The sequence below is a fragment of the Rana temporaria genome, chromosome 12, assembly GCF_905171775.1.
Source record: "Rana temporaria chromosome 12, aRanTem1.1, whole genome shotgun sequence".
Classification (NCBI taxonomy): Eukaryota; Metazoa; Chordata; class Amphibia; order Anura; family Ranidae; genus Rana; species Rana temporaria.
In genome coordinates this window covers 16,120,693-16,147,178 of record NC_053500.1, presented here as the reverse complement: position 1 = coordinate 16,147,178, position 26,486 = coordinate 16,120,693, and the positions used below count along the sequence as shown (strand labels likewise).

Below are 26,486 nucleotides of genomic sequence, written 5' to 3'. Positions count from 1 at the left end.
TGTCACTAGCTGTAAGCCACAATCATTAACATTAAAAGAAAGAAATGCTTGGAATCTATCACTCTGTGTGGATTATGATACATCTAATCCCTATAGATATCAAACATTTGCTAATATAAATAAAATACTAATCTTACCTTCACCGGCTGCTTCTTTTGGGTCGGCACTTTGAAGACTACGGGTTCTTTAGCTTTGGGTTTCAGGTTGCGGAGCACAGCTGCCCCTGCATTCCTGAAGCTCTGGTTGGCTGTGACATGGGGGGTGGTGGTGGTGCGCGTGGTGCGCTTATCAATGATCCTTGTTGAAGTCATTGTTGTAATTTTTGAATAATAAGAAGAATTAGTAAATCTCGCTCTACTAATTTGTCTTTTCTCGCTCTGCGACGCTAAAAAAACGCTTTATGTGTATCTCTTTTCTCTTTGTTATCAGAGAGCTCCTCTCACACTTCTGCTTCGATCCACACTCGTCAGCGCTATGACTGGACTTCCCTCCGACTCCCTTAAGTTGGCTTCCTACTGTTGACATGTTCTGTTGCCAAGGATACCAACTGCCACTCTGCTATGACATCATAACAACTGCCAGTCTGCACCCTGGTAAGCAGGCTACTTCCACTCTGGAATGTTCTGTTGCCATGGAGACCAACTGCCAGTCTGCACTCTGCTGTGACATCATAACAACTGCCAGTCTGCACTCTGGTAAGCAGGCTACTTCCACTCTGGAATGTTCTGTTGCCATGGAGACCAACTGCCAGTCTGAACCGGATTCAAATCTCCCAGCTGTGTGCAGTCCCAATAAAGTGTAATGTCATCCCAAATCACACGGCTATATCTGGGAAGAGGGCGCCTAATACACCAACATATTTATATCGTTTGAAAGATCAGCCCGAGACCTTCGATATCATCCCACATGGCACTCTGTAGCTATAGTCATTGTGGAGAAATGACAGATTATATGTAATGGGGGGGGGGTTAAAATATAAGGTAGAGGGCGCTCAACCACACAATAGTGATTGTGGGAAATGTGGGATACCACACAACAACGTGCAACAATAAATTAATAAAATTATTTTCAAAAAGCATATGTGAACAGTGGTTGCTATACCATACAAAATATATACATCAATATACAGCAGAAATGTCCCACACAAACGTGCATGGATACGCAGATTCCTCTGCAGTGTAAGCAAAAAACACTAGAGTTCACTGTGTTAAACACCACAAAATATGTATAAAAAATATATAAAAAGATATATATAAAAAAATAGAGTCCCAACAGCATGCATAGAAAGCCAGACGAATCTTGACAATTGCTGTGATCTTCCTAGTGTAGAAAAGTAGAAAATGCCACCGCCGTACTTTTCAAATTTCACTTATTTCCACCCAAGGTGCTTTGTATATAAAATGCTCTTACCAGAGCCTGTTGACCACTTTAATTAAAAAGATGGTCGTACAGGCTAGTGCAGGATTGTGCCTACACACACATGGATATGGACTATTTGAATCTCGATTCCAGGCATTCCAGATAAGGGGGATATGCAAAAGAAGAGAACCGGTAGACGCCGATAGCGTAAAAAAGTTTTAATAATAAAAACAACTAAAAACAACGGAAAGCCAAATGGCCTCTTACTTTAAAAGTGCCTACCCGGCACTGGGACTGCAGGCCTGTCACCGCCAATCTGCGGTTCAAATTTGGGTTATCAGGATCGGATACCACCGCCGTAGTTCCACCATAAACTCCTTCCTGTCAGCTTCACCAGAGCGGGGGGGCGTCACGTGACCAGGACCGCCTCCGACGTACGTTTCGATTGACCGTCTTCAGGGGGGCGTGGGGGGGGGGTTGTTTACGAAGAATGGGAGTTGGCACTGTGCCAGAATTCTGACCGTTTTTTTTATTTTTTAATTGCAGCTGATTTCTGTGCTAGAAATGGGGAGGGGAGGATATTATTAACCACCTTAATGAGATGTGGTGTTTACAGGTTAAAAACATTTCATTTTGCTAGAAAATTACTTTAGAACCCCCAAACGTTATATATATATAATGTTTGGGGGTTCTAAAGTAATTTTCTAGCAAAATAAAACGTATATACTGTATATATGAAAATGATAGGTGATCAAGGTAAAAGCGCCCACCTGACTACCCATCGTTGCGCTGGCTATATAGATATATATTTTTTTATAGCACCCTAGAGAATAAAATTGCGGTCGTTGCAATACTTTCTGTCACGCTGTATTTGCGCAGCGGTCTTAAAAGCGCACTTTTTTGGGAAAAAATACACGTTTTTTTTAATTAAAAAATAAGACAACATTAAAGTTAGCCCGATTTCTTTTTCTCATTTTGTGAAAGATAATGTTGCGCCGAGTAAATTGATACCCAACATGTCACGCTTCAAAATTGCGCCCGCTCGTGGAACGGTGACAAACTTTTACCCTTAAAAATCTCCATAGGCGACGTTTAAAAAATTCTACAGGTTGCATGTTTTGAGTTACAGAGGAAGTCTAGGGCTAGAATTATTGTTCGCTTCTGCACGCGAGCTCTGCGGGACAGGTGCGTTTTAAAAAAAAAATATTTTCTTATATATTTAACTTTTTATTTTTTACACTGTTTTAAAAAAAAAAAATAACTGTGTCACTTTTATTTCTATTACGGTACAAGGAATGTAAACATCCCTTGTAATAGAAAAAAAAGCATGACAGGTCCTCTTAAATATGAGATGTGGGGTCAAAAAGACCTCAGGTCTCACATTTACACTAAAATGCAATAAAATATTAATTAAATGCCATTTGGCTGGCCAAAGACCAGAGCACTTTTTGCGATTTGGCACTGCGTCGCTTTAACTGACAATTGCGCGGTCGTGCGACGTGGCTCCCAAACAAAATTGATGTCCTTTTTCCCCCCACAAATAGAGCTTTGTTTTGGTGGTATTTGATCACCTCTGCGGTTTTTATTTTTTGAGCTATAAACAAAAATACAGCGACAATTTTGAAAAAAAGCTATTTTATTTTTTTGCTATAATAAATATCCCCAATTATTATTTTTTTTAAAAAAAGCAATTTTTCCCTCAGTTTAGGCCGATATGTATTCTTCTACATATTTTTGGTAAAAAAAAAATCACGATAAGCTTTTCTTGATTGGTTTACGCAAAAGTTATAGCGTCTACAAAATAGGGGATAGTTTTATGGCATTTTTCTTACAATTTTTTTTTCACTAGTAATGGTGACAATCTGCGATTTTTATCGTGACTGCGACTTTATGGCGGACACTTTTGACACATTTTTGGGACCATATTTACAGCGATCAGTGCTATAAAAATTAACTGATTACTGCGAAAATTACACTGGCAGTGAAGGGGTTAACCACTAGGTGGTACTGAAGGGGTTAAGTGTGTCCTAGGGAGTGATTCTAACTGTTAGGGGGAGGAGCTACCAGTGACACGTCACTGATCACTGTTCCTGATCACAGGGAACAGTAGATCACTGACGTGTCACTAGACAGAACAGGGGAATGCATTGTTTACAAAGGCATCCCCTGTTCTGCCTGTGCCGATCGCAACATCGAGTTCCCGGTGCCCGCGGGTGCACTCATGAAGCACCCTCTGGCCGCATCGATTTGACACAAACTCCAGTGTCTCCTCTGGCTCTACACCCAGCTCCTGTTCCAGGACACCTTTCCATTACCATGTCAAAAGACTCCCTCCCAGCTCTCCCTGGTGTGCCTCTTCCAGATCTCTAATGTGCCTCACTCACTGACTCCTGGCCTGAGTCCTTCCTGAAGAATTTACCCGGACCATCTGCTCTCCAGCTCCTGTTCCGGGACACCTCTCCATGACCCTGTAAGGAGAGGCTCCCTCCCAGCTCCCGAGCTCCTCCGCTGGATCCACACCCCCCCAGATGGTGATGTCTCTCCAGCACGCAGTCTAGCACTCCATCCTTCAGTTCACCAGATAGACAACCCCAGACGATGCATGAGATTGCGAAACTGCGTCGGATACTCCACTGCTGCCGCTTTTTATCTGATCAGCTTTCAATACCATTTGATGTAAGTGTTTTAACCTACATTAAAATACAGTTCACAAACTGGATTACGCTATGTGCCCTCTTTCTCTTTCCTCTTCTTGGTATTCCCCTTTTGGCCTTGTGGTTTGACCAACATTGGAGCACTTCAATCTACATCTAACCATCCATCTTTTGGCTACACTATTTGGAGTTTTGGAAGTTGTTTTAGGAGCTGCAGCATTGATTGATCCATGCGCCTCATATGACGCTAGATTGACGCTCTCGAACGTATGTTCCCCAGGATTCAATCTCTCCGGTAAGCCCCCCCTTCAGTTGGTGACGGCTTTTCTTCACTGTGATTTCACTTACGTATTGCTTTGGAGCACCATCACTTGATTTTTCATTGTGTGGACTATTACTTCACCTACACGGACTGTGTTTTGCACTTTCTATATATACACATGTATTTATAGATTTACATGTAAAATATATACTTTTTATACAGTATATTCATTTATCACTCAGCGCTACATTTTTGTTTGTATAGGTAGACAACTCCCCCCAGCATGCTGACTGAGGGAATATATATATATAGGAGGCCCGCCCCCTGCCGATTCCAATTGGGGATTGGTCAGAGCTCCCACATACACCCTATGCCACCCCAACTCTCAGCCCTGCCCCCTTTCCAGAACATTCTCACTGGAAACAGAAACAGGGGAGGTGCCCAACAACTGAAGTACATGTCTTGTCGCACCCACTGCTACACTAACCAGTCACCATGCAGTGACTCCTCTCGCGGAATCACTGCGAGGAAGGGAAATCCGCACTGACAGCTGAAACACCATTGGTTGTTTAAGACATGGCGGCCTCGCTCCTTAACAACTGACTGCCTACATTCTTTTGTATACATTACATCTGTCAGCGGGGGAATTGCGCTGACTGATGACAGAGCCAAATCTGAAGGTATCGGTTTCAGGTATCGGCGCATTTGCACGAGTACCAATACTGTGCAAATGCTTAGTATCGGCAGCGATACCAGTATCAGTGCAACCCTAGTTCAGACCCATGTGATGTGATTATGGCGATTGTACTGTGTTTTGCAATCTGTTTCAGGTGTCGCTAATCTAACATTGTCCCCCGCAGCAGATTACATGGACCTCGTGTGATCCGAGGAATCGCAGTGACTCTTGTGTGTTTCCTGCATCTCATTAGTGTGAACCAGGGCTCCCTGCGAGGTGTTTTTAATAAGGGATGTGTTTTTTGTTTTTGTTTTTTCTTGCTTTTGAAACATAAACTGGCCAATTCCCGCTGACAGGACTGAGCTCTGTTTTGTCTACACTCGGAGCTCTTCCTGTCAGCCTATCGGCGTCCATAAAGACATGGATGAGTGAGTTTGGGGTGGAGGAACTTGACTGGCCTGCACAGAGTTCTGACCTCAACCTGATAGAACACCTTTGAGATGAATTAGAGTGGAGACTGTGAGCCAGGTCTTCTCGTCCAACATCAGTACCTGACCTCACAAATGCTCTTCTGGAAGAATGGTCAAACATTCCCATAGACACACTCCTAAACCTTGTGGACGGCCAACCCAAGAGTTGAAGCTGTTATAGCTGCAAAGGGCGGGGCCAATTCAATATTGAACCCTACAGACTAAGACTGGGATGCCATTAAAGTTCATGTGCGTATAAAGGCAGGTGTCCCAATATTTTTGGTAATATGTTGTATCTTCACTCAAAGTCAAGGACATCCTATGACGCCCGCCTAGTGGGCAGTGGTAAACCATTTTTGTATATTTTTGTGTCCTATGCATGCATACATTTGCTAATAGGTGCCCCTCATTCCCATCTCAATAAGTTGGAAAGGTATATCATATATGCCTAGGAAAAATGATAACTGATTCTTTACAATGTGTGTGCATTATCCATTTCTGCCCGTAGGTGGGGTGTTGTGTGGTGCAGTGACAAGAATAGTCCAAGTTCAATGAGAGAACTTGTATTTATTGCAAAGACCGTTCACAATGAACTCAGTCGGAAGGCAACCCAACCTGGAACACTCGCAGGTTCCACATAGTGTAGAGAGCCGGTTTCCGCTGAACTAACAGCACCTGAAGGTGCAGAATGCGGCCTAGTAGTCTCGTGCTCAAAGGCAAGATGTCCAGAGAAGTTGCAAGCTCTGTACTTTCCCTCCACGTCAGGAACCTTTCCCTGCCACTACCAGCGAGGTACCTGTCACTACTCTACCCAGTTGCAAAATGCTCCCCAAGCCAAGGAGCCAGGGCCTTCAATGGAGTCTGCCTGACCCACGATGGCTGCTAGTCACATGGGGTGGTAGCATCCAATTGGATCGCATACCTAGAGACCCAGGAAACCATAGAGGAACCATGTTCATCTTGACTTCCTTCCCAACTGCAGTGCTGCTGTGGAAGGCCACCTGCAGTGAAGGAAGTAGAATGCCTATTGCCTACAAAATTCTGCAGAACGAGGGATCTGATCACCCTGCCAAAAATCCAATACGCCCATTTCCCTTTATCACCAAGTGATTTAACCGTAAAGAATTGGCATAAGATATTTGGCATCAAGACCAGCATAAACATTAGCAAGGTCACCCTGAGTGAAGCAGTAAAGTTTAATCCTTCGAGTGATGGAACTTTACTGCCAGAGCATAGGCGTGCGCAGCCGATTGCATTAGGGTGTGCACCCCAAGGCTCAAACGTGCGTGCGTATGTGTATACACACACACACGCTTTTATAAATAAATGTAAACAAACATTTTAAAATGTATTAAAACATGTTTTAATTAAACACTTATCAATGTAAAAAAAAGAGACTTGAATTTTTTTAAATTTATCAAAACACTTAATTGTTCACACTAGCGGTTGAGGTGCAGTAAAACCCCGCTGTTGAGCCGTGCTTTTACTGCCCCTCAACCACTACCATCTTTTCGCTTTAAAGGCAGCGGCTGGGCATGTTCACATAGGATCTAATGTTGCTGGGGGATCCGCTGTTCCTGGGGTGGGTCTAGCGTTGATGGGGGTATCTTTTACTGCTGGGAGGGTATATCATTGCTGGGGTGTGGTCTATTGTTGCTGGGTACAAGCAATCTATTTTACTGCTTTTCTTGTTATCATTAACAAAGTCCATTACAAATTAATTAGCACCACAAAATATTACTTGGTTCTGTACTCTCTAAAAAGGCCGGTACTGGGACACGGGTAGGGGTTGGAACCAAGGGCCGGTACTGGGAGGTGGATAGGGGATGGAACCAAGGGTCGGTACTGGGACGAGGGTAGGGGCTGGAACCAAGAGCCGGTACTGGGAGGTGGGTAGGGGGTGGAACCAAGGACCAGTACTGGGAGGTGGGTAGGTTGTGGAACCAAGGGCTGGGAGGTGGGTAGGGGGTGGAACCAAGGACCGGTACTGGGAGGTGGGAAGGGGGTGAAACCGAGGGCCGGTACTGGGAGGTGAGTAGGGGATGGAACCAAGGGCCGGTACTGGGACGAGGGTAGGGGGGGAACCAAGGGCTGGTACTGGGACAAGTGTAGGGGGTGGAACCAAGGACCGGTACTGGGAGGTGGGAGGGGGGTGGAACCAAGGGCCGGTACTGGGAGGTGAGTAGGGGATGGAACCAAGGGCCGGTACTGGGACGAGGGTAGGGGGTGGAACCAAGGGCTGGTACTGGGACAAGGGTAGGGGGTGGAACCAAGGGCTGGTACTGGGACAAGGGTAGGGGGTGGAACTAAGGGCTGGTACTGGGAGGTGGGTAGGGGGCGGAACCAAGGGCTGGGAGGTGGGTTGGGGATGGAGACAAGGGGTGACTCATAAGGGGGGGGAGTTCCTGCACCTACCCTGCTGAAAATAGATAAAGTTCCTACTTAGGGACATGCTCAGATTTCATCTTTGCCGGGAAATAAATTATTTTTAGAAGCCTGAATGTTTTCATAGCTTCTCTACCGAATTCACACCTTGTGGGATGAATGTACAAACACCACTATGGGACCCAAATCTGTATTCTGCTATGCAAAGTATGGTGACGGAAATGTATTTCCAAGCCCTAAAATAGCCGAAAACCTGAAAAGTCAGAATGGAATTAATTTCTGAGTAAATTTGATTAAACATTTCCTTGTGCACTTGCCAATTCGTTTCTGGCTGTGTACATGGGGGGGGGGGGTTGTAATAACAGTGGGCAGCTCGCCATAGTTTTTTTTTTCTTGCACAGAGCAGGTCAGGTTTCAAACCAGCTTTACTGCAGTAAATCTTAGCTAGATTGGCTCTAACTGCATCGCTAAAATCACTTTTTAAGGGGTGAATGGACCTTTTTACCAGACACCCGAAAAAAAAAAAAAATCTTACTTGCAAAGCTGCCATCACTCAGTGTCTCTCTGTAGAGCAAAATGCTCTGGCATCCCTAGGTCTAAGAGTGGCTCCAGTGAAGGCAGCTGCCATTTGCCAGATCAAAATAAAATAGCCAACATTCTGCCCGTGTTTATATTGGTCTGTCCGACAGAATAGCTGGCTTCTGTCAGATGTGCATGCTGGAAAACCAGCAGCCAATTGACGCCCAATCAGCGCTCCCAGCCAATAGCAGAGAGCGCCGTTTAGAGTGTTCTGGCAGGGGCCATCCTGCAGATTCTGTGACACTACCCTACCTATTGTCTACTGTTATTCTAGACAGGAGAAGGTTCTTGGGTGGGTGCCATCTGCATGGTAAAAGTGGTGACATCCACTCAAGTGCCTCCTCCCTCTATACCAGTTTCCAAACTGCGGCCCGGGGGCAGGATCTGGCCCTTTGCCTTTATCCAGCCCTTGGGGAACTATTTCATTGACTGCTAGGGTGACCACATTTCCAAGCTACCATTCAGGGACACCCTCCCTTCCCAAAAATCAGCTTCTGCTGTAACGAATCACAGCACAGTGATTGGACACAAGAGGCTGGATTTATGATTTCTCCAATCACAAGCAGGGGGCGGAATTGTGCTCCTCCAGGCATTCCCGGCCAGTTTCATTCCGGGACACTGTATTGTCCTGGAAAGTAGGGTTGTCCCGATACCGATACTAGTATCGGTATCGGGACCGATTCCAAGTATTTGCGGGAGTACTCGTACTCCTGCAAATACCCCCGACACCCAAATAGAATACTCCCCCCCCCCCCGCCGCCACGCCGCATCCCGCCGCCGTTACGTCGCTGCCGCCGACTGTTTAATACACGCGGGGAACATTACAGCTGTAATGATTGGCGCCGCGCCGCGTATAGACACTCCCCCTTGCTTGGGTGAACTGTCCAATCCCGAGCAAGGGGGAGTGTCTGTACGCAGCGCGGCACGAATCATTACAGCTGTAATGTTCCCCGCGCGTATTAAACAGTCGGCGGCAGCGCGGATGCAGGTAAGGGGGATATGGGGGGAGACAATGGCTGGATATGGGAGACAATGGCTGCATATGGGGGAAGACATGGCTGGATATGGGGGGAGACATGGCTGGATCTGTGGGGGGAGACATGGCTGGATATGGGGGGGGACATGGCTGCATCTGTGGGGGGACGTGGCTGCATATGGAGACACATTTAAAAAAAAGTATCGGTATTCGGTATCGGCGAGTACTTTAAAAAAAGTATGGGTACATGTACTCAGTCCTAAAAAAGTGGTATCGGGACAACCCTACTGGAAAGAATGTGCCCGGGACAGAACAAGCAATCCGGGACACGTGGTCACCCTATACACTGCCCCTAGCATAATTCCTGTTGCTGACAACAATGGGGCACTATTTCTCCCAGTGACACCATCAAAAGGGCCAATGGACACCAACAATGGAGCACAGTTCCTTTTATTGGCACCAACGATGAGGCACAATTCCTTCCATTGACACCATTGATGGGGCATGATTCCTTCCATTGATACCAACAATGAGCTACTTTTCTTTCCACTGATATTAACAAAGGGGCAAAATTCTTCCCACTGACGATAAGGCAGAATTCCTCCCATTGACACCAACGACAGGGCAATATTCCTCCAACTGACACCAACAATTAACCGACAACCGATAGTGACGTCGTTTAGACTCGAAAACCTTGATGACACCTTGTGGGAGGGCGAAACGCCTTGACGTAATTTCCGCTTTCGAGTCCAAATGACGTCACTTTTGGTTAACTGAGTTAACCTAAAAAAATTACAGTAACTTGCTTCCAATGCCTCTGTTTTGACAGTAGTTTACCTATTAGCAGTAATAGTCAGACTGTATAAACAGAATATACAACCGTCTCCCACCACTCTTATTTAGTTACTAAATTCAGGTTCTCCAAATTCCAAACAGAATTTTCTGAACTTCAGCTTCCACAATAAATGGGCACAGTGTTTGAGAAAAAAAAAAAGTCAACAAATCACCAAAACACCAGTTTTGAATACAGATAAAAATATACATATTTATTACAAATCACAGTACATGGTTTGTCAAAAAAATAAAATAAAAATGGCAACCTGAAGTTATAAAATGTAAGTCTTTATAAGGCTCCTATTGTGATCACAGGAAAAGAAGGGCGCTCCCAGATTCAACTATGCTAATCAGTACAGGTGCTGGTGAATGTGCTTTAAATCTTTCATGGGTCTTAAAACCTGGGTGATAAGGGGGTGATGGAAGCAGCTATTCCCTAATATGCCAAATGCTAGTGGGGCTGAACTTGATCATCCATTTCCCTTGTAGTACATGAGTTGGGGATTGTCGGCTTGCATCAAAGCCTAATCACCCAGGTGTTTTACTTATTGATGATTCTCTTTAAAGTCAGCAGCTACAATTACTGCAGCTGCTGACTTTTAAAATGGGGACACTTACATGTCCAGCGCGCCCGGGATGTTGGCACACAACCTCTGTCTCAGCTCTCGTGTGCTGCCGCAGCCATCTTCGGTAAGAGAATCAGGAAGTGAAGCCTGGTTCCCTACGGCGCATGCGTGACTCGCGCTGCGCAATGCCACTGGTCCCTGCTGTCTTCTGGGACCTGTGTGTCTCCCAGAAGACAGCAAGGGGGGCGCTGGACGTGACATAGACTCCCGCAGATAATGCAGGGATCTATGCCCGGAAGTGGGTGCAAATACCTGTCTTAGACCGGTATCTGCTCCCCCCTGAAAGGTGCCAAATGTGACACACTAGAGGGGGGGGGGGGGGTCCAGACAGCGGAAGTTCAATTTTTAAGCAAAGGTAGTTAAGGTTCTTTCAAGTAGTGGACTAATGAGCAAGATACGCCGATTCACGTACGTACGTACGTACGCCGTCGCAATTAGTTACGCCATTTACGTAAGACATACGCCGGCGTAAAGATAAAGCAGGTCTCTAGGTGGCGCAGCCCATGCAAGGTATGGACGTCGGAACAAGAGTATCTTTTTACGTCGTTTACGTAAGTCGTACGTGAATGGGGCTGTGCGTAGGTTACGTTCATGTCGCAGGCATTAAGCCAGCGTATCTTTTGGCATTAATATGACGTGATACTGAGCATGCGTGCGCATGCGCCGTTCGGCCATGCATCTACATGGGGTCACGCTTAAATTAAATACAACACGCCCACGACCTGCCTACTTTGAATTACGCGCGCTTACGCCGGCCGATTTACGCTACGCCGCCGTAACTTAGGACGCAAGTGCTTTGTGAATACAGCACTTGCCTCTCTAAGTAGCGGCGGCGTACCATAAATAAGATACGCTACGCCCGCACAACGTAAAGCCGCCCTACGTGAATCTAGAAACCCTTTGTCAACCACATAAGACCAAATTAAATACCATCAGTAGGGCTAAATGTATATTCCGACAACTGGCCCTAGAAACTGGGAACATGTACAGGTGCACATCCTTAGATGTCTTTGCGTCATTAATGAACATTCCCATGGCACAGGGCATTGTGCGTGAGAATCTGTCATGGCCACCAAGTGGTCAAAGTTTAGCCCCGCCTACAACAGGTATTTCAGATTTTGGCAGATGCCGATGAGCTATATCACCCCCGACTTCTCTCGTCCTTCAGGATTCTGGTGGGAATATCTTTGTGACAATTCCCAACTTTACCCGCCTTCAAACCATGGAGTGTCGCCTTCTTACAGTTGCTTTTTTTTTCTAAAATATAAAGCCAACAATAATAAATCTAGCAGGGAACTAGAGAGGCCCCCAAAATGGTCACAATGGGTGAACGGTCAGAGTTATTACCATCAAAGTCTCTGAGATAGAGGAGAAGTCAGGGAATCCTTCAACCTGGCAACATCTAACCAAAAATCCCAATTTTTGGAAGAGCTTTGAAGTTCCTTTTAAGACCGGTGTTCTGACGAGCTGGTTCCTACCATCGATATGGTTCCTTCCAGAGTGCGCAGGCGCAATCCGAGCCAACGGAAAACTCTGAGCCGGAACAGCTGTTCGTCAGCTGTAGACGCGCTTGCTCCCGATGGCTGATTATACACTCTATAATACACGCCGCTCTACACAGCAAGGGGCGGATGTGATATTGACCAGTGTTTTTTTGATTGGTTATCCACGCTGGTCTTTACAGCAAGGGGCGGATGTGATACTGAGCAGTCCTTTTTTTGGGGGATGTTTTTCTCAATAAAAAAGACATCTCACATCCGCCCCTTGCTGTATAGAGCAACGTGGATAACCAATCAAAAAAGCACTGCTCAATATCACATCCGCCCCTTGCTGTGTAGAGCTACGTGTACTATAGAGCGCCGTGTATAAGCAGGCATCGGGAGCAAGCTCGTCTAAGCTAACAATCAGCTGTTGAGGCTCTGAGATTTCCGTGGCCTCCTACTGCGCCTGCGCAGTTGAGGCAGGAACCATATCGATGGAGGAACTAGCTCAACAAGACACCGGCAATGCCCAGACGTTACCAATGACTATATTTTCAGGGAACAAAAATGTTTTTTAAGGTGCTATTTAAAAGTGCTGGGTGATATTTCTGACAATTTTTTATTCCAACGAATTAATGGTAAATCTGACATACCGTGTTTCCCCCGAAAATAAGACCTACCCCGAAAGTAAGCCCTAGTTTAAAAAGCTTGTAAAATCCTATAATCCACTCTACTACAGTATTATATCATGTACAATGTGTGTGTTTTTGTAATATCATTAAGAGAGCTCCGGCGGGTCACAGAAGCGCAGAGCGGCGCTATAACAAAGGTATTTGACACAATTATATTACAGAAACACACACATTGTACATTATATACTGTTAGACCCCCTTTCACACTGAGGAGTTTTTCAGGCGGTACAGCGCTAAAAATAGCGCTGCTATAGCGCCTGAAAAACTCCTGCCCAGCAACCTCAATGTGGCTCCCGCCCCAGTCTGAATGGGGCCTAATAGAGTGGATTATAGGCTTTTACAAGCATTTTAACTCCCACTGAGGATTCCTGTCAGGCAGGGAGAGAGGGGGAGAGAAGACATCATATTACATGGTAAGACCTACCCCGAAAATAAGCCCTACTGTGTCTTTTGTTGCCAAAATGAATATAAGACCCGGGATTATTTTCGGGAAAACGCGGTAGAATTATGTTTTGAAGGTTGGTGTGGTAAAAGCAATAAAACAGATGCAACCATTCGTGACAAAGGGCAACCATTCGGTCAAAACCGATCGTGTGTGGGCCCCATAGGTTATTTAACCATCGGTTAAAAAAAAGCCAACTTGCTTTAAATTTAACCGATGGATTCCTAACCGATAGGTCAAAACCGATCGTTAGTAGGCACGTCCATCGATTAAAAATCCACGCATGCTCAGAATCAAGTCGACGCATGCTTGGAAGCATTGAACTTCGTTTTTTCAGCACGTCGTTGTGTTTTACGTCACCGCGTTCTGACACGATCGGTTTTTTAACCGATGGTGTGTAGGCGCGACCGACCATCAGTCAGCTTCATCAGTTAACCGATGACAACGGTCCTTCAGACCGTTCTCATCGGATGGACTGATCGTGTGTACAAGGCTTAACTGTTCAAATTTTTTCAAAGTCCAGTTTGTCATCGAACAATCCTCTCGATGACCGTTAGTGTTTCCACCAGTTCCTGGAAGCTGGGCCTGTCCTGAGGCTTGTCCTTCCAGCAAAGCAGCATCAAATTGTAAATTTCCATTTTGCAGTTCACCGGCTGAGGAAGTCTGTAGCCATGGGAGACTTTAGCGTAGACATCCCGGTTATTCCACCCTGGCGAGAAGAGAGACAAGTCAGTCTGATCCATGACTCGTAATAAGGCTAAAGAGGAACCTTTTTTTTGTCTACAAAGACCACAAAACATTACAGTATATAGAATGGGCAAACTTTTTTTTTTTTCAGTAGGGAAGGTTTTGAACCTGTGGCAAGTTTCTTGTTGAATATATTTAATAAAAGACATGAGAAAACAACAGCACTGTCACAGTTGTCAAAGTTGTCAAAGTCAAAACGGGGTTTGCACCCACTTCAAAGATAGTATCACAACAACATAATTAGGTCACAGAAATTGACTTGGTAACAACCAAGAAAAAGGCAAAAAGTGGACTGCGAACATAGAGCTATATGTGGCTTTGGGCTACAGGTGCCGTAAGATCAGCCAATCCAATGAATCCAAGGTGCAAAAGATAAAAAAACAAAAAAAAATACTTTTGAAGGAAAAGAAGAGAAATTACAAGGAAAACAAGATAAATAAAGAGCTATATATATATATATATATATATATATATATATATATAAAAAAACATTATAAATAACCTTTTTCCCTTTTATATAAGTGATCACATTCCCTATGTTCTCAGCTGCATAAGAGCTGGGGGAGGAGAAGCAGCAGCACACTGAGCTTGTCAGTGAATGGCTGTGCAGAGGGGGGCATGTCAGTATAAGTCTGATCATCGGAGAAGAGCATACTGAGTTCCCAGCATAGCTGGAGAACTGACCACTGTGTGCTCTCTTGCCTAGTGTGGTCAGTTTTTAATCGGAAAGCAAGGGGACTAGTAGGATCGCCAGGGATTTCACACAAAGGAAGCAATACAGTACGCGTTCTCTTACAAGCACACGGTACAGCAGCCACATATCAGGAATATGAAATGTTGGGGTAACAAACGCTTTAAGTCGAAACTGAATTTGTTTCAATTACTTTAAAATAAAAAGTTATTTTCATTTTTTTATATTTTGGTACAATTGTTGGCATCTTAAAAGCACCATAATTCAAATAAATTGTTGAAGGTGTCAAATGTTGGACTAAATATTAGCTGCTTTTATTTTGGGATGGGCATGAAAGCGCTCATTGGCTGTATCAAGTAATGCTATCAGCTCCTCTAAAAATATTCTATGCTTTTTATTCAAACCTCTAAATGACCACAACTCAAATTAAGCTATAGGCTATCCCATGCCCATTTTACTGGTTCCTCAGGAGTATGTGGTGGGCAGGGAGCCAGAGATTTAGAAAGGGGTGCCTGAGAATACTCAGTCTCGAGAAGGAATTAGGAGCTCTTCATTAACCACTTGCAGACCACCGCCCACCCATATACATTGACATGACACGGGCAGGCAAATGGGCATACCTGTACATCCATTTAAATTTGCCACCCAGCGGGCATGCACGTGTGCCCACCGTGTGCCCAGTGAGTGTGCTTGCGGGTCCCGGGAACTCGATGTTTCCAGGTGGCCCGTGATTGCGGTTGGCAAAGGCAGAACAGGGGAATGCCTTTGTAAACAAGGCATTCCCTGTTCTGCCTAGTGACATGTCACTGATCTACTGTTCCCCGTCATCGGGAACGGTCATCAGTGACGTGTCACTGGTAGTTCCTCCCCCTAACAGTTAGAATCACTCCCTAGGACACACTTAACCCCCTTCAGTGTCATTTTTAGTTTCCCAATGGAGTGGATAGGAGGAAGAATTCCCCTCCTTTAGGGTAATGGAAATATGTTTTACCCAAGTTTTCTTTCTCAGAGCTGCTCACCTTTGTATGGCGTTTCGCCGTATGTGTACAATTCATAAATCAAGACCCCAAAGGACCAAACATCAGACTTGGTAGAATATTTACAGTGGGAAAGAGCCTCCGGTGCTGTCCATCTTATTGGTATGGTTCGGTTGTTTTCTGGGGAGTACATATCATCCTGAAAATACAATAAGAATATCGGGGACATTACTAGGTTCCTAAAAAAACTTTGGGACACCCCACCCCAGGCTTTATTTATCATAATGGCATGTGAGGGCTGGTGCCCAAGAGCTGCTGAATAATAATGGAGGCTGCCATTGATGACCTATTTTTTTGAGAATACTAGTTCCCGACACTAAAGCAGGCCATGCCACTTTCGTTCCTGCAACCACAGGTTGCAGGAACGAAAAGCTCTCAATTTCCCCATAAACACAGTCAGTTATCCAGTTAAAACTGAACACATATTAACCACTTGCCGACCAGCCGCCGTCATTATACGGCGACAGGTCGGCATGACCCGTGAACTGTCGTAGCTGTACGTCGGTCCCTTTAAAGTGGAGGTTCACCCTAAAAACATGTATATAACATTACATTCTGTATACTCCCAACATTTACAGTATGCTGTTTGTTTTTTGTTTTTTGCTGTACATACCGTATTATTGCTATTTTCCACCCGGCTTCCGGGTACACACTCCCGTGGGAGTAGGCGTTCCTATGCAGAGGCGCAGTGTCATGTGGGACTTCGCCCAGATGATTGACGTCTTGAGAAAAACTTCCCCTCGGCGGATAAGGCGCGTCACGAGTTTCCGAAAGTAGCCGAACTGCGAGTCGGCCCTATACGGCGCCTGCGCACCGACTAGGAGGCCTGTAGAGCTGAACTGCGCAGGCGCCGTATAGAGCCGACTCGCAGTTCGGCTACTTTCGGAAACTCGTGACGCGCCTTATCCGCCGAGGGGAAGTTTTTCTCAAGACGTCAATCATCTGGGCGAAGTCCCACATGACACTGCGCCTCTGCATAGGAACGCCTACTCCCGCGGGAGTGTGTACCCGGAAGCCGGGTGGAAAATAGCAATAATACGGTATGTACAGCAAATAAAAACAAACAGCATACTGTAAATGTTGGAAGTATGCAGAATGTAATGTTATATACATAGTTTTAGGGTGAACCTCTGCTTTAAGCGGGATAGCAGGCACGTGTGCGCACCCGCTGAATCACAGGGGGCGATGCTCGTGACCAATGGTCACGATGACCGCCGGCTGCGAGTGATCACAGGGACGTGTGTGTGTAAACACACAAATCCCTGTTCTGTTCTGTTGCTAGGAACCACAATCTGTCATTTCCTCTACTCAGTCCCCTCCCCCCACAGTTAGAAACACACTAGGGAACACAATTAACCTCTTGATTGCTCCCCTATCTGCCAGTGACAAATTTACAGTATCAGTGCATTTTTAGAGCGCTGATCGCTGTATAAATGCCAATGGTCCCAAAAATGTGTCAAAAGTGTCCCATGTGTCCGCCATAATGTCGCAGTCCTGATAAAAATCGCAGATCGCCGCCATTAATGGTAAAAAAAAATGATAATAATAAAAATGCTATAAATCTATCCCCTATTTTGCAGATGCTATACCTTTTGCGCAAACCAATCAATAAACGCTTATCGTGATTTTTATTACCAATAATATGATGAAGAATACATATTTGAGGAAAAAAATAGCTTTTTTTTAAAAAAAATGGAGATAGTTATTATAGCAAAAAGTACAAAATATTGTGGTTTTTTTTTTCAAAATTGTCGCTCTTTTTTTGTTTATAGCTCAAAAAATTAAAATCGCAGAGATGATCAAATACCACCAAAAGAAAGCTCTATTTTTGGGAAAAAAAGGACATACTTTTTTTTGGGTACAGCAATTTTTAGTTAAATGGATGCAGTGCTGAATCACAAAAAATGGCCCGGTCATTGGGCAGCCAATTCTTCCGGGGGTAAAGTGGTTAATTACACAGGTTCTGTGGCTGATTGATTGGTAATTAAACTCACTTGGTGCCTTATCTGCATTAAATTAGCCTCAGAATCTGAGTAATTCATATGTGTTCGGGTTTAAAGGGATGAGGTGGCAACCCTACAGGCAGTGTTGATGGGGGAATCCCTCCTGTGGAACTTTTGTGTCCTCCTGGCAGGAAGGCACGGAGATCCATCAAGAGGCCACTGATGACAGCCCCCTCTCTCACGACAGAGTCTCTAAAGTGACTAAATTGTACTGTATGTGACATTGTGACAAGACAACAGTTTATATCAAACCTTCAGCAAGCGAGCCAGTCCAAAGTCAGCTATCTTACAAATGAGGTTATCCCCGACCAGAATGTTCCTTGTGGCCAGGTCCCTGTGGACCACATGTTTCTTCTCCAGGTACGCCATTCCATCTGCAACCTGGGAGATTATGTTCAAAAAATCGGAATTTCTCAGGCGCTTCCCTTCTACACCTGTAGAGAGACGTCATGACATTAGATATGGTTGGATGTAGGCAATGTGATCAGTTATAGGAGTGTCACATTGTAATCAGAATCAGTAAGATGCCCACTATTACCTTCCTAGTTGAAGATCTCCATTGCCCTGTCTTAGACTGCACTCAGTTTGCTAGTGAGCTCCTGGCATCCTTGTCCAATGAGAACACCTTGTTGGCCAATGCCATTGTTGGTGCTAATCTCTGGGCTGGGGTCATGGCTTAGACCCGAACTGAAGAGCTCACTAGCAATCAGAACATAGGCCTGGATTCTGAAAAGAGATACGCCGGCTTATCTCCTGATACGCCATCGTATCTCTGAGTCCGGCCGTCGTATCTATGCGCCTGATTCATAGAATCAGTTACGCATAGATAAGCATTAGATCCGACAGGCGTAAGGCTCTTACGCCGTCGGATCTTAAATGCATTTTTTTTTTTGGCCGCTAGGTGTCGCCGACGTCGTTTTCCCCGTCAAGTATGCAAATTAGCGAGATACGCGAATTCCCAAACGTACTCGCGGCCGACGCAGTGAGGCGCAGTCAATGTTATGTATGGCCGTCGTTCCCGCGTCGAAATTTGAAAATGTACATTGTTTGCGTAAGTCGTCCGTGAATAGGGCTGGACGCCATTTACGTTCTCGTCGAAACCAATGACGTCCTTGCAAAGTCATTTGGAGAAATGCACCCTGGGATATTCTTCAGATGGCGCATGCGCATTAGGTTCGGCGCGGGAACGCGCCTAATTTAAATGCTATACGCCCCCTACCCGCCTAATTTGAATTTACAGGCAAGTGCTTTGTGAATAAAGCACTTGCCTGTAAAACTTGCGGCGGCGTAACGTAAATGACATGCGTTACGCCGCCGCAGAGATACGCAGATCTCTGAGAATTTGGCCCCCAGTCTTTGGTGAGGTACTGAAGAGTGTTAGCAGGAAGAGGAAGGGCTATGAAATTTCAAATGTTCATAATGTATAACCAGTTTACTTTAATGGGGGATTATGTTTCATCTCATAAGCCCCTTGCTTCTGTATCCCCTCCTTCTGTAGTTTTCAGATCATGGATATCATATTTTGACTTAATGGTTGACCTTTAAGATAATCTTGGAGGTTTCCCTTGGTCATGAGTTCGGTGACAATGTAGACTGGCTCTCCAATGGAACACACAGCCAGGAGACGGATGAGGTTCCGGTGACACAGCGACTTGAGCGCGTTTATCTCCTTCTCCATGTCACTTCTGTTCAGGTCCTCTGCAAGAGCCCAAAATCCACATTTAGAGGGATCTACCCACACTTTTCCTCTGGAAATCCCCAAATATGTTGGTACAAACCTTGTTTGAAGGTCTTGATGGCAACTCTTTCCTCTTCGTTCCAGAGGCCTTCAAAGACTTCTCCGAAGAACCCCTGTCCCAGCTTTCTTTCAAGTGTAAACTCGGACCTTGGCCTTTCCCAGTTGTCCACTAGAGACAAGACCTAAAAGATAACAGTTCTTAAAAAATCAGTCCACTCAAATCGCATATCTTACTTTTACACAGATAACGATGGGTTGATCCACCTACTGATCCACCTACTGTAGATTTTGGGGAGCCCAGCACAGAGATTTGAGAACCTGGATTCCCAGTTTCACCCACCTGCACCAATCATTAGAAGGTGCCCAGAGCTCCCTGTTGTATTCGGTATAGTTTGAGGGGTTTCCACCATCCCTGTGCTGAGTTCCCAGATCTATACACTTGCTGTGCCCATTATGAGGGGTTCCCACCATCCTCACAGGCTTTATAATTTATAATATAGAATAACAAGTTGCAGATAATAGCTGAGAGATCTCACTGTTGTAGTATCCAAGACACATAAGAAGCCAGGGACTCTGCTCACAAGGCTCCAAATATCACTTTTAGGTGAACTTGCCCTTGAATTATCAGTTTTGAGAGGATTAACCTTTTCTGGTCCAATCATTTTTATTCATTTAAAACAGAGTAACAATTAACAGCACCTAACATGTCCACGTAGGGGCTAGAACTGGAAACATGAGTATAGGCAAGCTTACATGGTGGTAACGAAAAATCAATCCCCAGTCTATCATAATAGGCATGAATACAAGACATTAAGGCCCAGGTTCACGTAGGAGAGCGCATCTTTGTGCGGGCGTAACGTTTCCTATTTACGTTACGCCTCCGCAACTTTGGCAGGCAAGTGCAGTATTCATAAAGCAAAGTTGTGGCGGTGTAGCGTAATTAGGCGGGCGTAAGCCCGCCTAATTCAAATGTGAAAGATGTGGGCGTGTGTTATGTAAATTTATTGTGATCCCACGTAAATTACCCTTTTTACGAGCGGCGTCTGTGAAAGTATCCCAGTGCGCATGCTCCAAATTAACCCGCAAAAAGCCAATGCTTTCGACCTGAACGTAAATGAAGCCCAGCCCTATTCGCGAGCGACTTAAGCAAATGAAGTAAAACGTGAAAAAATCGACGCTGTTCCGACGTCCATACCTAACATTGGTACACCTCATCTACGCCTCATAGAGCAGGGGTAACTTTACGCCAGAAAAAGCCTTACGTAAACGGCATATCTGTACTGCGTCGGCCGGGCGTACGTTCGTGAATAGGTGTATCTAGCTGATTTACATATTTCTAGACGTAAATCAGCGTACACTCCCCTAGCGGCCAGCGTAAATATGCAGTTAAGATACGACGGCGTAGGAGACTTACGCTGGTCGTATCTTAGAGAAATGTTGGCGTATCTGATTCTTTGAATCAGGCGCCAAGATACGACGCCTCACACTCAGAAATACGACGGCGTTTCTGGAGATACGCCGTCGTATCTTCTACGTGAATCCGGGTCTAAACGTCCAGGGAAGATCCCCTTAGCTGGTGGTGCAAACCTGGACAAATACAATTCCAGATAACGGTGCAGTATGCTACAGTGACAAATAAAAAGCAAGAGGGGGAGCGGAGTCCCGTCAAGAAAAGGAGAGCAAAGAAGACGGAAAGAGGAAAAAAGGCAAAGCCGAGACGGGAAAGCGGAAGAACCTTTTTTAAATTGTATACAGTGCCTTGAAAAAGTATTCATACCCCTTGAAATTGTCCACATTTTGTCATGTTACAACCAAAAACGGAAATTTATTTTATTGGGATTTTTTTTATGTGATAGACCAACACAAAGTGGCACATAATTGTGAAGTGGAAGGAAAATTATAAATGGTTTTCATTTTTTTTTTACAAATAAATATGTGAAAAGTGTGTGTGGGGGGGGGCGGTGCATTTGTATTCAGCGCCCTTTACTCTGATACCCCTAACTAAAATCTAGTGGCACCAATTGCCTTAAGAACTCACCTAATTATTAAATAGAGTCCACCTGTGTGAAATTGAATCTCAGTATAAATACAGCTGTTCTGTGAAGCCCTCAGAAGTTTGTTAGAGTAACTTAGTAAATAAACAGCATAATGAAGGCCAATGAACACACCAGACATGTCAGGGATAAAGTTGTGGAGAAGTTTAAAGCAGGGTTAGGTTATAAAAAAAAATCCCAAGCTTCGAACATCTCACGGAGCTCTGTTCAATCCATCATCCGAAAATGGAAAGAGTATGGCACAACTGCAAACCTACCAAGACATGGCCATCCACCTAAACTGACCGGCCGGGCAAGGAGAGCATTCATCAGAGAAGCAGCCAAGAGGCCCATGGTAACACTCTGGAGGAGCTGCAGAGATCCACAGCTCAGGGGGGAGAATCTGTCCACAGGACAACTATTAGTCGTGCTCTCCACAAATCTGACCTTTATGGAAGAGTGACAAGAAGAAAGACATTGGTGAAAAAAGACATAAGAAGTCCTGTTTGCAGTTTGTGAGAAGCCATGTGGGGGAGGGAACACAGCAAACATGTGGAAGAAGGTGCTCTGGTCAGATGAGACCAAAATGTTACTTTTTGGCCTAAAAGAAAAACGCTATATGTGTGGCGGAAAACGAACACTGCACATCACCCTGAACACACCATCCCCACCGTGAAACATGGTGGTGGCAGCATCCCCACCGTGAAATCATATTCTTCAGCAGGGACATGGAAGCCGGTTCAGAGTTGATGGGAAGATGGATGTCGCCAAATACAGGGCAATCTTAGAAGAAAACCTGTTAGAGTCTGCAAAAGACTTGAGACCGGCGGAGGTTCACCTTCCAGCAGGACAACGACCCTAAACATACAGCCAGAGCTACAATGAAATGGTTTACATCAAAGCACATTCATGTGTTAGAATGGCCCAGTCAAAGTCCAGACCTAAATCACATTGAGAATCTGTGGCAAGACTTGAAAATTGCTGTTCACAGACGCTCTCCATCCAATCTGACAGGGCTTGAGATATTTTGCAAAGAAGAATGGGCAGAAATGTCCCTCTCTAGATGTGCAAAGCTGATAGAGACATCCCCAAAGAGACTTGCAGCTGTAATTGCAGAGAAAGGAGGTTCTACAAAGTATTGACTCCGGGGGGCGCCATACAAATATACCCCCCACACTTTTCACATATTTATTTGTAAAAAAAACTTTGAAAACATTTATCATTTTCCTTCCACTTCACAATTATGTGCCACTTTGTGTTGGTCTATCACATAAAATCCCAATACAATACATTTACGTCTTTGGTTGTAACATGACAAAATGTGGAAAATATCAATGGGGGTATGAGTACTTTTTAAAGGCACTGTATACTGGTTTCTGAATAACAGTGACTTATGAATAAGGGATCAGTTATATCATTTTGAAGAAATGGCATGTTCACGTAGGAAGTCGTTTTACATTAATCACAAGCTGTATTTGAAAAGCGATCTGTGCACACCTTTGATCAATACTCGTGTGTTACACACACCCTCACCCCGGGCCTCGTCACATGCTGATAATGTCCATGATAGAAGTCAGAGGTGTGCCATGAGCACAGATCAGTCCATATGAGCCCTGAGGAGACACTACAGCTATGTACATACATAGGGGACCACCACCAGCTTAAAGTGGACCTGTCATCAGACTAATGTCAGTAGGTCAGAAAATGTCAAACACAGGAATGTACAGTGGAACCTCGGATTGCGAGTAACACGGGTAACGAGCGTTTCGCAATACGAGCGCTGGCCCAGATTCTGAAAGGGCTTACGACGGCGCAACGCCATGTGCGCCGTCGTAAGTCCTAATCTGGGCCGTCATATCAATGCGACTGATTCTTAGAATCAGTTACGCATAGATAACCATTAGATCCGACAGGCGTAAGGCTCTTACGCTGTCGGATCTTAAATGCAATTTTTTTTTTCCGCCGCTAGGTTCGCCTTCGTCGTTTTCCCGATCGAGTATGCAAAATACGTGAATTCCCGAACGTACGCGCGGTCGACGCAGTGAAGATACGACGTTTACGTTAGATTTGCGACGCGTAAAGTTGCCCCTGCTATATGAGGGGCAACCAATGTTAAGTATGGCCGTCGTTCCCGCGTCGAAATTTAAAAATTTACGTCGTTTACGTCGTCCGTGAATAGGGCTGGACGCCATTTACGTTCACGTCGAAACCAATGACGTCCTTGCGACGTCATTTAGCGCAATGCACGTCGGGAAATATTAGGGACGGTGCATGCGCCGTACGTTCGGTGCGGGAACGCGCCTAATTTAAATGATCCACGCCCCCTACCCGGATCATTTGAATTAGGCGGGCTTGCGCCGGGAGATTTATGCTACGCCGCCGCAACGTTACAGGTAAGTTCTTTGTGAATAAAGCACTTGCCCGTAAAACTTGCTGCGGCGTAACGTAAACGAGATACGTTACGCCCGCATAGTTTTTCGCCGAGATACGAGAATCTGGGCCACTGTATTTTTTTAAATCCTAACTCGGCTTGCGAGTGGTGTCTCGCAAAATAAGCAGGATTCAAGCCAAAGCGGGGCGTAGTACCTTGTTTGGCCTGAGGTGGGGGGACACGGGAGCCGAACAGCGACGTTCGGAGCAGTTTGGATATGATATGGAAATACTCTGTTCCCAAGCCTTTCCAAGGTTTGCCGAGGTTAGCCAAGCTGTCCTCGGGCCTTTTCGTGTGTTCCCGAGGCTCTCCAGCGCCCCCACCTCTGGCCACATGCGGTATTGCATGCCATTGCAGTCAATGCGGAACAAATTATTTTAGTTTCCATTGACGTCAATCGGGAAACTCGCTTTGATATGCGAGTACTTTGGATTACGAGAATTCTCCTGGAACGGATTATGCTTGTATTCCGAGGTTCCACTGTATTGGCTTTTTAAAAATTACAAATGCAGCAATTTAGAATTTAGAGGAAAGGTTTAGCGCACCAAGCCCACCCTTTTTTTAAGCCAATTAGAGCCTCTGGCTCTAATCATGTGCTTCAAAAATAACAACTCCATTGCAATCCATGCATCCGCTGCCCTACATGCAGATTAGGGGCCGGGTGCATGTATTAGGGGGACGGCACCCCTGTCCCCCTTATGGAGCAGCCACCACTAAGCAAACTGATGACCTCAACTGGCAAAGTCAGTGGGCTGGTGCTCCCGCCCGTAGGTCATCATATGACGTCCTGGTCAGTGATTCCCTGCAAAGTAAAAGCAATAATAGCGGCTAGTTAACCGCTTGATTGCTTTTACAGGTGGCAGGAGGTGATGTCCCCCTTTTCTGCCACTCTCCAGTGCTTCTCCCAGCTCGCCCGTACGATTGGGGAGCTGGAGAATGAATCAGTGGTTTACCATAGAGCTCTCCGGCCATCTCTATGACCCTCAGAGGCCGGAAGCTACGTCATGACGTCACTCCCGGATCTGGCAGATGTAAACAGTGCCGTTTTTATGTAGCTAGGAAAGCTAAGATCGGTTTTTTTTTTTTTTATATCTCAGGCTTTCCAGCATAGAGGAGAGATAAAATAAACAATAATACTAATTTTAAAAAAATTAAGCGCCCCCATCCCCTTGTGCTTGCGTGCAGAAGCGAACGCATACGTAGGTCGTGCCCGCATATTTAAATGGTGTTCAAACCACAAACGTTAGAGTGTTGGTACAAGACCTCCTCTGCACAGTGATATACATCAGCAGAATGGCACGGCTGCACAAAGGGACTTACCTGTAGGTCCCTTTTAAATTGCGGCATAGTGGGCACATGCTCCGTGTCCGTGCCTGCGTGAGCGGCAATCTCGATGCTCGCCAGCGACCCGCGATCACGTCACGGAGTGGCAGAATGGGGAGATGTAAACAAGGCATTTCCCTGTTCTGCCTAGTGACAGGACAGTAATCTCTGTCATGCTGTAGTGAGCCCATCCTCCCCCACAGTTAGAATCACTCCCTAGGACACAATTAACCCCTTGATAGCCCCCTAGTGTTTAACCCCTTTCCTGCCAGTGTCATTTACACAGTAATCAGTGCATTTTTATAGCACTGATCGCTGTATAAATGACAATGGTCCCAAAATAGTGTCAAAAGTGTCCAATGTGTCTGCCATAATGTCGCAGCCACGATAAAAATCGCAGTTTACCGCCATTACTAGTAAAAAAAAAAAAATGATAAAAATGCCATAAAACTATCCCCTATTTTTTAGACGCTCTAACTTTTGTGCAAACCAATCAATAAACGCTTATTGTGATTTTTTAACCAAAAATATGCAGAAGAATACGTATCGGCCTAAACTGAGAATGAAATTAGTTTTTTTTTATATATTTTTGGGGGATATTTATTATAGCAAAAAGTACAAAATATTGCATTTGTTTTTAAAATTGACGCTCTATTTTTGTTTATAGGGCAAAGAAATAAAAGCCGCAGAGGTGATCAAATACCACCAAAAGAAAGCTCCAGTTGTGGGAAAAAAAAGGGACGCCAATTTTGTTTGGGTGCCACGTCGCACCACCGCGCAATTGTCGGTTAAAGCGACGCAGTGCCGAATCACAAAAAGTGCTCTGGTCAGGAAGGGGGTAAATACTTCCTGGGGCTGAAGTGGTTAAAGTGGAGATTTTTAAAGTACCGAAGTTTGGCATCATTCCGCGAGCGTGCGCAATTTTAAAAGGGTGACATGTTAGGTATCTATTTACTCAGCGTAACATTGTCTTTCACATTATACAGAAAAATTGGGTTAACTTTAATTTTTTTTTTTTTTCCAAACAAATTGCATTTGAAAAATGAC

At 45.1% G+C, this 26,486-nt stretch overlaps 1 protein-coding gene across 1 annotated transcript in view; it reads right to left on the bottom strand.

Annotated features, from left to right (window-relative positions):
• Positions 1-13,929: 13,929 nt before the first annotated feature.
• The window catches only part of SRMS (src-related kinase lacking C-terminal regulatory tyrosine and N-terminal myristylation sites), a 30,335-nt gene continuing 17,778 nt past the window's right edge, over positions 13,930-26,486 (bottom strand). Inside the window, exons 4-8 of the mRNA XM_040329981.1 lie at positions 19,693-19,834; positions 19,454-19,612; positions 18,167-18,348; positions 15,894-16,050; positions 13,930-14,145 (exon numbers count right to left, since the gene is read on the bottom strand). Of these exons, the coding sequence (XP_040185915.1) occupies positions 13,964-14,145; positions 15,894-16,050; positions 18,167-18,348; positions 19,454-19,612; positions 19,693-19,834 (822 nt within the window). The 3' untranslated portion in view covers positions 13,930-13,963. The remainder of the gene's footprint in view (positions 14,146-15,893; positions 16,051-18,166; positions 18,349-19,453; positions 19,613-19,692; positions 19,835-26,486) is intronic.